The 12,634-nt window shown below is 39.2% G+C and overlaps 1 protein-coding gene across 3 annotated transcripts in view; it reads right to left on the reverse strand.

The window, feature by feature from the left end:
- phf10 (PHD finger protein 10) overlaps positions 1-12,634 on the reverse strand; it is a 110,954-nt gene that overhangs the window by 35,532 nt on the left and 62,788 nt on the right. For all 3 annotated transcript variants that reach the window (XM_034004268.3, XM_034004271.3, XM_034004270.3), the window contains one exon: positions 12,299-12,439. In XM_034004268.3, the coding sequence (XP_033860159.1) occupies positions 12,299-12,439 (141 nt within the window). The remainder of the gene's footprint in view (positions 1-12,298; positions 12,440-12,634) is intronic.

Below are 12,634 nucleotides of genomic sequence, written 5' to 3' on the forward strand. Positions count from 1 at the left end.
CAGATGGAACTCTGCTACCACCTTTGGTAGGAATGGAGGATTAGGCCTGTAGACAATCCTACCCTTGAAAGACTGGAAGTAAGATGCATCAATGACCAGTGCTTGACCCTTCTTGCTGATGTCACTGCCAGGTAAGGAATCTCTCGTCACATCACCATGGGCTCAAACAGAGGTTCCATGAGTTTATGAAGTACCAGGCTGAGGCTCCATTGCAGGGGCCTTAAGTGGTTAACCTCCCTAACAAATCTAGACACCACAGGGTGGGAACCTACTGGGTGATCTTCCCACCCAGGTAAAATACTGGAGATTGCAGAGATATGCACCTTGTTTGATGATGGTAAAAGGTGGAAAAGGTGGCTGAGGTAAGATTTAGATAGAATTTAGATAGAGAGATATCTGTGTGGTGAAGGGATTCTGAATTGCACCAGAGAACAAATTATCTCTATTTGCCTGTATAGGCTTGGAAAGTGGATGGTTTCTTTGAAGCAAGTAAGATGTTAATTACTTGTTCAGATAGTCCATTAGACTGGCCTTGTCTCTCCTTACCTTCCTGAGCACCGCTGGGATTAGTGGCAGGGGCTGATTAACCATGAAATGGACAGATTGTCTGTTGCCATGTCTACTTTCTGCTGAAAACAGGTGCAAGAGTGGTAGCTGGGTGTCTTCTGATGTGACAAAGAGGTCTACCTCTGGGTGACCTAGTTTGTTGAATACCCAGTGTAAAACATCTTTATTATAGCCACAGGAGAATCTATATGGCCTGGATCCTTTGCCACATTGGAAACGGACCTGCCATCCAAAAGATGATTGAATTGGCCGATATCTGAAAGACATGTGCCTGTTAAAGTATCCCCTACAGGAGGATGCGCCTCTCCCGGCTGTCGAGCAGGATCTGATGACCTGTCTTGCTTCATATGCGACAAATCCTTAAGACCAGTGCTGAATAGGAGATTGCCCTGAAAAGGTAACTCCAGTACTTTTGACTGTGTATCAAAGGTTAAAGACACCACCTCGCAGAGACAACATTTGCCACAGCCCTTGCATTGGTGTCAATGGTAACGCACACCGCTTGCAGCTGGAGTTTTGAAGCATTCTTGCCCTTTTCTGCAAGCTTCATGGCCAGTTCTATGTTTTGAGGGGTAAGTGTCTGCAGGGAAGCAGACACCTGGCTCCACAGCTTGTGCTGATATTTGGCAGCATATACCTAATAACTGCTTATGCGCATGCTGCAGGTGGGAAGGATTCAATCTTCTTACCTGCCCGATCCAGGAAGCAGATATCAATCTTCTTACCTGTCCGATCCAAGAGGCAGGTAAGAAGGACCTGTAGGATGCACCCACAGCCGGTGTAGCATGGTATCCATATCGGGCTGTTTAAAAACAGGATCTTTGCGGCCTGCAGGCACCCTGTAGAATTTGTCTACCGTGTGGAAATGCGGTGCAGAGACGGCAGATCTTCCCCATATAGCCCCAACAAGCCTCCAGACCGCCTCATGGTTCGGGAATCAATGATGCTCAGGAAATCGTCCTCCTCGTTACAGGTCTGGGTATTTACACTGAGAGAGGATGAACTTCTCAAAACAACATCTGCATTTGTGTATAAAGGTCAAGGACCTTCTAAACCCACTGGAACACCATAATCAGAGGTGGAGTCCATGATGCATCCGCAGAATATAATTGCTCCTGTACACTCAAGGGTGTTGCGGTACCAGAATCCGCCACATGGGCTACAGCCTGTGGAGGCAGAGCCTCTTTTGAGTCCTCAAACTCTTTTAACCACTGAAAAATAATATTTGTGGTTATCGGTGGCATCATTACCTGAGCAGTCGGTTGAGCAGCACAGGCTGGAATTTCCGCAGTAGCTGTAGCTGTTTTTGCAGGCGCGTCTTTCTCCCTTTTGCTGTGGCAATGTGTGTTACACGACCGCTTCCACGGGGGAGACATGGTGGTGCCCCGGTGCTCCCTGGGGCTGCTCGGTCTTTTATTTGTTGATCTTGATGAGGATGAAGAGCGGGTCTTGACAGATTGCTGAGCTGGGGGGGACAGAGCCCCTCCCCTTTGTGTCAGCATGCCCGATATAACACACATTAAACATAAATCCCTATTAGAGGAAAGTGAAAGTGGGGAACCACACTGAGAACACACAGAAGGCATGGGGAAGACAACACACTAAAAGGGAAAAAAACAAGGAGATAACTAGTTGAAAGCTAGAAAGAGGAAAGAAATATTAATTTTTTTACAAACCCTAAACAAAACAAATAAACGCAGTACACGAACGCCTATAAGAAGACAGTACCCAAGCACACACAGAAGAAATGTGGACAACAAATGACAGGGGTTTTATGGAGGAGGACACTGTCTTTGGTGCTAAAAAGGATTATATTACAATGATCTCTGGGTGACCAGGGGCCATATTACAAAAGCATTGTGGACATTCTTATCTTATCTTAAGAGATAGAATGTCCTAACTACAAGTTTAAGAGAGTTGATATTACAGAAAATGCTCTACTAACTTATTTCCCTATCTTACTTTAAGATATAAAATAGCATATTACAGAACATTCCTAACTTGGTTATTTCCCAAGTTTCTTTCCTAACATTTAGGACTTTGTGGAACCTTTCTTATCTGTCGGTTAGAAAAAGACAATTGTTAGTTTGCGAGATCTGAACAAACCATGCAAAAAACAAAAAGAGAAAGTGATGTACATGTATTATTGTTGTTATGCTTTAGATTTTAAGTTTTCTATTGCACTAATATTCTATAGTGAACCATAATAATCCATTAGTATATTTTGGAATGTGTACCTTTAACAGCAAGCTACATGTAAGGTCTAGATCTAGATCTAGCCCCACCTCCTGTGAGAGAAGGTGGTTCATCGTGTGATGTACAGGACAGCATGGAGGTGGAGTTATACATGCTCACAAGTTACTGTCGGTTATTATGATAATTATAATTGATATATCTGAAACTTTACTAAGTAATAAGATATGCAGTATTCTGTGTTGATTCTGTCGTGTTATTGTATTACACAGCAATCTAATGTATCTTGAAAAATACAAGTTTGGACACAATTATATTACACACGTTCTTTCACACCAGAGGCACGAACATCACAGTACTTATTCTTAGCTTTACTTTAGCCTGTGAGATAGTGTTTGTTGGCATTCCTGCTTAAAATACAATGCTGTTTATGACTGAATTTGAATAAATATTGCTTATTTGTTTTTAAATACCAGTATTTATTTATTGTTGTTAACTAGATTTTACTGTATATTCTTCTGCAATTAAAACCTTATTCCCTTCCTGAGTAAAATGTAGAGCCGTGCATTTCTTTGTCACAACTGAATCGAGTTTAGACACTGTAACTTAAAAAAACAGGTGTATTCTGGTGACAGTAACCTGAAGCTTGAGCTGTAACCTGCTCTATTCAGACTCGATCAGTCGTTTACGGATAAGATTGGTATTAGATAGGATTTCCTAACTGTGTTATTATAGGATAAGACACTTAGAAAATTGTAGCCACTGTTGACTTAGAAAATGCTTTTGTAATACTAATTTAGTAAAATCCTATCCCAGCTATGAAAGATAAGAAAGGAAAGCAAGTTTGGAAATTGTTCTGTAATACGGCCCCAGGCGTTCACTTTGTGCGTGGAGTTCATCAAACAAGGAAAAAAACAAAATCTTATGCAGTATGTATAATTCTGATTAAGTGTATATCACATGTTTAAATGGCAATAGTTGATCTATTTTTCTAATCTGGCTGTTTGTACATTTAATATGTTTTGATTAGATGACAATAGAAATAAAACAAGTTGTTATGATCTGCAATAAATACACCCAATGTTTAATTATGATTGTGTTATTATATACTGTTATTGTAACAGCTTCAGAGTTCCTACAGTGTCAGTGAACTCAGTTTTTAAATCTGGTAACCCTACCCTACAAGCACTTTCAAAACACCCCTAGAAAGAAATCTTTTGATTTATGAAAGGCTTTATTTTTTAATTTGTATCATTGATAGCACTGTGATGCGTTGTTAGTATATGATGAATAAACTTGAGTTCTGGGGGGAAAACGTACAAAATTGAAAGTTTCTTTTTAGCTATTAAACAAATGAGTTTCACTTTTGCTGAATAGCAAAAATAAGTATTTTTCTTGGGTACAAAAATAAACGGGAGTTATTGTTTACATGTACATATAGAAGCTGCAGTCACGCCCCAAAAGGGAGGGGGACCATACTCGTACTTGAACTGCAGTGGAGTAGCTGGTCTGAACGGTAGTAAGCACCCAGATGTCTATGGTGCACGGACGCCAATACTCCAGATGGCTCCCTGAGAAGGGGCCCTGGGCCTGTGGCAGCAAACCCCTAGGGCCGCTTCTCACCTTGTGGCTTGGCCTGAGGCTCTTGCTAGTCCCTGAGGCTGCTTGCACAGGAATAAAAACCCAGGCATTATGCAAATAGCAATGTACAGTTGCTGCCTCAGCTTGCTATAGACAGCAACTGGACTGTCAACAAGGCCTGCTTGGTACCAGACTGGGGGCAGGTTGGAACTCGAACAGTACCGCAATGGTACAGGGTCGGTTTGGTACCGGTTCGGTGCCTGTAGCACCGGGTAGGTAAATTAGTGCACAATGGGGGTTACACGCCCCCACTGCCATTCTAGACTGGACGCGTCTGTTCAAGCAGCAACACCGCTGTGTAACATGGTGGGTGCAGTGTACTGTACTGTAAAAAGCGCTGCCTCAGTAAAAAAGATCCAAACAGGGTGAGTCAAGGCTCGAATCAAGTCTGCTGGTACTGGACCAGGGATGGTGCCACTGTTTAACCCTAGTAGGTGACTTTTGAACTGAGGTTGAAACGAGCAGACAGTAATTTGAACTGAGATGAATGGATTGGTTCGGTACCTGTACAGAGCACTGGTACGGTTACGGTTACATGTAAATAGCAATTACTAATACAAAGTTAATAATATCGCATAATATAGGTGTAATACACAAAAGGAAATAAGTAGAGAAAAGTAAATTGTTACTTATCTGTTTGTAGCTCTCACGTCAGATTCAGATGAAATGAAAAATGATGACAATGTCTGTGTGTGCAGTCCAGTTATACCATCGGGGGTGGGCATGAGTGCATCACAGGCTCTGACGAGCAGTCTTTGTTATATCTATTAAGGTTACAGGGTCTTTAGGAGATAAATACCCATGAGGTAATGGTTACATTTGACAGGGAGCCCTGCTATTGAACCAGGCCTGCAGAGGGTGCCTGCGGAGGAGACCCAATGGAAGGGTCTGGGAAGCCGCTGCCATCAGGCCCAGAAGTTTCTGGAATGTCACTACCGTCAGCATTCTGTTGAGCTGAAAAAAGCTCCAGACAGGCGGCTATTCGCTATTCTGTGCACTCTACCGTCCGTGCTGACCCTGGAGTCCAAGCACACTCCTAGGTAGGAGGCTGTCTGCAAAGGTGTGAGCTGGCTCTTCGCATGATTCACTGTAAGGCCCAGACGTTGAAGGTGGCCGGTAACCAGTTCCGTGTGAGCGTCTGAATGAGCTGGAGACTAGGCACAAATGAGCCAGTCGTGTAGATCAACATTTCTCAAACTGGGGGTCCCGACCCAAAAGAGGGTTGCAAGGCTATTGTAGGGGGCGGTTGCATGACCGCATAAAAATACTGACATAACCTTAAGATTAGGGCTTCTGATTTTAACTATCATTGATTTGTTCTGAATACTTTAAGCCCACCCAACTACTGAGTGGCAGCAAATTCTACATTTCTATTGGAGACTCCACTTGCGAGACTTAAAATGCGATTACAATTACAGTAGAAGGCTTGTTCGCAGGATTTAACCACCCAGCTGCTTATCCTGCGATTTCCACGTGGAGCGCAAGCGAGTCCAAATGTGTCACTCCCGTGAGAATAGCGTGCAGGGGGTTATATGTGCAGCTGCAAAGTTTTTGACGTGCTTCAGTTAATAAATAAGTTGACAACAGAGTAAAGTTGTCTGCAGTTTTGTTTTTCACTGGCAGACGGCAGCAGTCCCTAAGAAATGCATAAGTGACAAAGAAAACGCATAAGCATTTTGGAAAGTAACTGAAACAATACTTTCATACAGTATATACAAAGCGAAAGCCCCTGGGGGAAAAAAAAAAAAAAAAGTAGATTTACATAAAACTCGAAAATAGATAAAAATAAAATCACCGAAAAATGAAAAAAACTAAAACAAAACAGAAGCCCTACTTAAGATTATAAAGTGCTAGCGCGGGTCAAAACCTTTTTTTAAATGTTCAGGTTTTTTTGTGTTTCACACGGTTTCTCAATTTGCCACAATCCTGGACAATGTTATGATTATTGCTACAATCATTGGCAAACTCTGTTGGTTTGCAAGCACTGTTCTTCCAGCTCCCACAACTGCCTATGTTGGCTGCGAAAGGTTAGATGCACATTTTTCAGACAGTAACACGTGTTTCTTAACTGTCTACAGACCCCTGAAGAAAGACTTGAAAGTGGAACTTAAAGAAACAGGCGTTATTTACAAATCAGGAGTCTACAAGCAGACAGTACCGATACTATATGCACGTTTTCGATGATTCGTTCCATTTATGATGGCAAAATTAAATATTATTTCACACAGAACAACCACCTTGAAGCAAGTGACACAAATTACAGGTTTGCTGTTGATTTAAACACTTCTGACACATATTATGCCATGGTTTCATTTTGTAATCACGGTTTTTCAAAACTTTTAATCTGGATCAAAGTGATCCGGACTTTTCAATCCTATATTTTGTGATCGAGATTACTTATCAGGATAATTTTGATCCGGTTTTTCAGAAAGTGTCACTGCTGGATTACATTTATCCAGATAACAAATAATCACAATTACGAAATCCAGTTTTTTGAGTAGGCTAGTTCTTTATTTATTTATTTATTTATTTTTTAAAAAGGGGCCTTATTTATCCATCCATCCATCCATCCATCCATCCATCCATCCATCATCATTAACCGCTTACTCCTTTACAGGGTCGCGGTGAGCCAGAGCCTAACCCGGCATACACAGGGCGCAGGCATACACAAGGCATACACAAGGCGAGACTACACCCTGGACGGGACGCCAGTCCATCGCAGGGCACCACACACACACACACACTTAGTCACTCACTCACACACACACACTCACAGAGGGCAATTTAGAGTGACCAATCAACCTGGACAGCATGTCTTTGGACTGTGGGAGGAAACCGGAGTACCCGGAGAAAACCCACGCGAACACGGGGAGAACATACAAACTCCACACAGAAAGTACCCTAGGCCGGATTCGAACCTAGGACCCTGGCGCTGTGAGGCAGCAGCGCTAACCACTACGCCACCTAAATTTAAATTATTTTTTTTTTTTTTTACTGCAGTCAAGTAAGCTGCAGTGCATTTCATTTTTAATTCACTTCAGCAGTACACTTCGAAATTACAGTCCCAATTATTTCTATGCGTTCTGCTTTCACCTTAAAATGGTCAGTTTGAGAAATAAACTTCGTTTTCCCTGCAACAGCTGACCCTGCTTTAGTCCAAAACTCAGCTACATACTGTTTTCATTATGGTAATGTCTTAAATTACATGCATGCTTCTTTGGCTGAGATATTATCAGCTCAAAATCTAACTAGGGAATCTGCTGCACAATTAAATGATCCTTAAACTCCTGACGGTAAACAATATAAACCAAATCTATTGTACCTGGGATAGTTGTGGCTGCTAAGAAGATGCAACAGACTAAATAAATCTGTTCGTGTTGACTCAAAACTTTACTTAGGCACCCTAAGACTTGACTGGCGAAAGATAATGTTGGTTTATTAGAGTTCACAAATAATTTCTTTTCAGCTTGATACGGTAAACCTTTTCACGTCTTTTTTTTGTTTAATTAATCGAGCTTTTTGCTGCATTACAGCCCTTCATTAAAATTATTTTCATTATTTTCACTGCATTTTGTTAATGTCGCGTGTCCAACACACAAACCTTAAGTGTATTTTTATTTTTCACTGTTCTTGTTCTAAATTTCTTCAATGCAACTGTTCATTTTAAGCTACATTTTTACACAACAGTATTACTCACACACATTTGGTCACCATCGCAACTGTTGCAAGAAACTGAGGTTACTGTGCTGCTCCACACTTGCAAGCATTTGTATATCTTCAGCTGACAAGGGATCAGCTGATATCCCACCTTTTTTCTTAAAGACGTACAGCCTCTATACATGAACTCCCAAAATGACAAGTACCTATTGCAGGGGTGTCCAATCCTGGTCCCAGAGGGCCGGTGTCCCTCCTGGTTTTTGTTCCAACTGTGTCCTAAATTAATTAATTGGACCAATTAAGCTTCTAATAAGCACTTAATTGGTCCAATTAAGTAATTTAGGGTACAGTTGGAACAAAAACCAGGAGGGACATATTTTATAATATAATAACAAAATGAATATGCTTTTGCTGGATGTGTATAGCTATTATATACTATGTATAGCTTTTATGTATTATATCTTGCAGTGTGATAATAGAACAAAAAAATGTATAGTGAATGATAATACCCGAAAATAATCATAATATTTTTTAATAAAAGTAGCCAGTGCAAATATAAATTTTAGACGGTGGATTGCCCCGGTCGCCGGCTTATTTTGAAAACCCTTGTTTGTGTGTGTGTGTGTGTGTGGGCACGAACATGTCTCTGTATATAGCGTTGTATACTATTAGGAACATACTGAGTTTTGCACATCGCTGCTTGTATGTAGCCAGTTTAAAATAAACCACCTATTCTTCCATTAAAAAAGTTAACTTCTATTTATGCAACTACCCTGTTTTACAATAGCAACACCATGGGAACAGGTGTATATATATATATATATATATATATATATATATATATATATATATATATATATATATATACACACATACACATACATACATACATACATACATACACACACATATACACACACACAGGCTAACTTTATTATAACGAACCCTTCTTCTAAAGAACACCTGTTTTTAACAATCCCAACAGCAAGAACTGATTTTTTCAATGCAAATTAGCCCTATTAGAACGATCACGTACAGGATCGACCCGGATAGAACGATCTCATTACTGACTGACACTGAACTTTCTCCAGTGTCAAGTGTGTTATTCTTGAAAACAAGGACCAAGGTTGACTAATTCAAAGATAACACTAATTTAAAGATGACCTATTGTATTTCGAATCATGCATGACGAATGCAATCAGTGCCTGTCAGTCATCTTCAGACAAACTGCAACCAGGCTACGGGCGTGAGGAGCAATCTACGCTGGATAGTTTTTTCAAGAAAAAGGACATGTAATTACTGTATTCAGCATATAAGTGTACATTCTTTCCCTTTTCATTTCTTTACTGTTTTCTTTTAAACATACCTGTAGCAGGGTGATTGCCCTGAACAGGGGAAATTAGTGTTGGTGTAATTTATATGTGGAAATGGGTTTGTTTTGTGTGGTTTTTGGAGTTGTTATGTTTGATCAAATGATTGTTTACAGACGGATGCTCGATTGAGACTTGCTGCCTGCCTGTCTTGTATGTGTCCTCTGTGCGTTACCATCGTTGGTAGCGTCACATGACCTGTTTGTTTACTTTCTGTTGTGTTTAATAAATCCTGCGCGCCTGTGCAGATGTTTCAACTCCAGTCCCACGGCTCTCTGTCTTTCAATGCGGTTACCCACACGTGACACGAGTACCTTGCCACAATACCGTTTAAATGTTGATCAATGTGAAGGAATCTTCATATAAGTACTATATACTGATGTTCAATTCAAATTTGCTGTTTTGTCATTATTCTGATACAGAAAAATGCCAAACCCTATTATAGTGAACACACTGATATAACATTTATCCAGGTCCCATGGGGGTTCGTTATAGTGAAGTTAGCCTGTATGTATGTATGTATGTATGTATGTATGTATGTATATGTGTGTGTGTGTGTATATATATATACACTTATTTATCCCCATGCGGTGCATAGGCTGCAGTATAGTACTCATGTCTTTACTGTAGTTTAAAATAAAGAAGCAACAAAGTTAGGCCTATTAAACATTTGCCATATGGTTGTGCTTTTTTGTTTTCTTTTTGCAATTATTCAATTTACGTTAAGTACTTTTCTAGTCATTGCACATTGTGTTAGTATTTTTATTTTTTTATTTTACAAACTATATTTGTGTTTACGTTAGAAAACCAGTCATGCTTTGCCAGTGTACAAATTATTTTCAAAATGAAACCATGACGCAAGTTAAAAGCCTAAGTATACGGTTTAAAATTAATACTTACTGTAACTTCCCAATGTACGCAGTGCTCACACAGATCATGTTTTACTCACGCAGACAGTTCAGTGCTGCTTACTGCTCAGTGCAGAGCCACTTCCTGCTTCATTGGGTCACGGATGAGAATTATGATTATCGATAATAATTTTTCAAAGTGATAATTATCGCTGCAAAAAAGTTGTGATTATCGATATTATCGATTATAGTTTTGTGTGTGTGTGTATATATATATATTATATATATATATATATATATATATATATATATATATATATATATATATATATATATATATGATTTTCTCTTCATAATGCAGACTTATTGAAAGTCACGAAATATACAGTACATTATGTTTATATGCCAAAAATCAAATGTATTTATTGATTTGTTTGCTTGCTTACAGTGGTGGCCTTCCCGTGGATATATTGGGTTTCCATTTCTCATTTAAGGTTGTCAAACTACAAGCGCTAAAACACAGTTGTCATATTCATGCCTGTATATGGTAGTTCTATTTAGGAGGAAAAGGGTTAAAACACACTTTTCAAAACATTACTTTTGACTCTGGTGAAGCTCACTTCTCTATCTGCCACATCCTTCAGAAATATAGTATGCACTTACAGCACTGTACACCGCTGAGCTAATTTTCTCTCATTAAAAGTAAACATTTGGTGAAATATGCTGCAATTTCAATATTATTTGTCAAGACATGATAGTTTGTTTTACAAAAAAAAAAAGAAACATAATATTTGCAAAAAAAATAGTCCACATAACCAGAAACAACACAATTTGGACATTGACCTAATATAGCTCCCTAATAAAACACATTATTAGGTGCTTGTTTCTTTAAAATATTTCAGACATTTTTGCTGTGACCTGCTTTCTTACAAGAAAGACTGCAATCCAGAAATCCCTTTAGCATCTTGTAGGACTCCCTTCTGTGTATGCGGAGCTACAGTGGTCAATAGAGTAATACACTCACATACAGCTCATCGTTAAAGAAACAGCACCTAAATAATGTATACAATTCTAAAAACAGAGAAACAGGTTGGAAAGCAAACATTATTTCAAGCAAACTCCCAGGTCTTGTAAATATCTGTATTACTAACACAAAATACCAAGAAAAGGTATGGTTAAAATTGCTTTGTTACCCAAGCTGGAAGGAATACAGATATGCACTAAAAAGGTATCAGAGATATTAGTTGATTGTAGGCAGTACCATGTATCAAAGTATAAATGGCTATTACCTTCAAGGCATAGTACCAAGACTACTTAATGTTAGCCCTAATGACCATCAAACAGAACATACTATTCCATAAGCCCCTTTATTAAGTTGTATCTTTAGAAGTAGGATACATTGTTCAATTGTGTACAGCATATCACCTGATTTGGTGAGAATGCTCCACCAGGCTACAAACTGTTAAATGGGGTTTAAAACACTACCAGAACATTTTCAATTCAGACACAAAAGGGTATTTGTAGGACAGATTCATGACATGTAAAAAATACATCTATTTTTTTTTATGTTAATATCCATCAAGAGCAAACCCCCATAATATTCTCTGAAAAACATAGGCATAGCTAAAAAAAAAAATACATATCACTTTTCTGATATTGGCATACATATACAATGCTCAGAAGACATTTATAAAACACATTCTAAAATAAAGATTTTCTGTCAGAGTGCAATTTATTTCCTATTCAAAATGTTGCACTAGGAAACCAAAACATTATTGCTTTACAAAACAGCTAGAAGAGTGGTACCATTGTCTCGCCTTGACAGATTCTGTTGTAAATCCACTCCATAGTTAATGTTATAAGAAAGCCCCAGGTGGAATTAAGCAGAAGAGATCAAGAAGCAACCAGAGAAGTGTCTACTTAATTCTAGAAAGAACTGTTTATCATGTCAACAAAGTAAAATATTGAATAAAGAGAAAGGTTCTTTAGAAAGAATTTGAGTCAGGGTCTTTTTTCTTCTACCTTGTACCCGGGAACTGATTTTGGAGGAAAGGAACGCTTGGAACCATCTTTAGCTGTTCTTGGCTTCAGCTTTCCTTGTATGGTACCTTCTTGGATTTCTGGGTGGCTGTCTCCATCAGAGGTGTTACCAGAAGAGCTGTCCTGTTAAGACAACACACTGAATGTTATATTTTCATTAAGTTTGTCTACCTCTCCCAAAACTGCAAATCAGGCCCAATTTTGATCACAAGGCAAGGCACCAATTCTGACATAAAGGCCATTGCCACCTGATTATGGGGTGCAACATAGGTTCAAGAGGATACAGTATACTCTCTGAAACAATTTTTGTACCATGCT

This window comes from Acipenser ruthenus, chromosome 5 (genome assembly GCF_902713425.1).
Source record: "Acipenser ruthenus chromosome 5, fAciRut3.2 maternal haplotype, whole genome shotgun sequence".
Taxonomy (NCBI): domain Eukaryota; kingdom Metazoa; phylum Chordata; class Actinopteri; order Acipenseriformes; family Acipenseridae; genus Acipenser; species Acipenser ruthenus.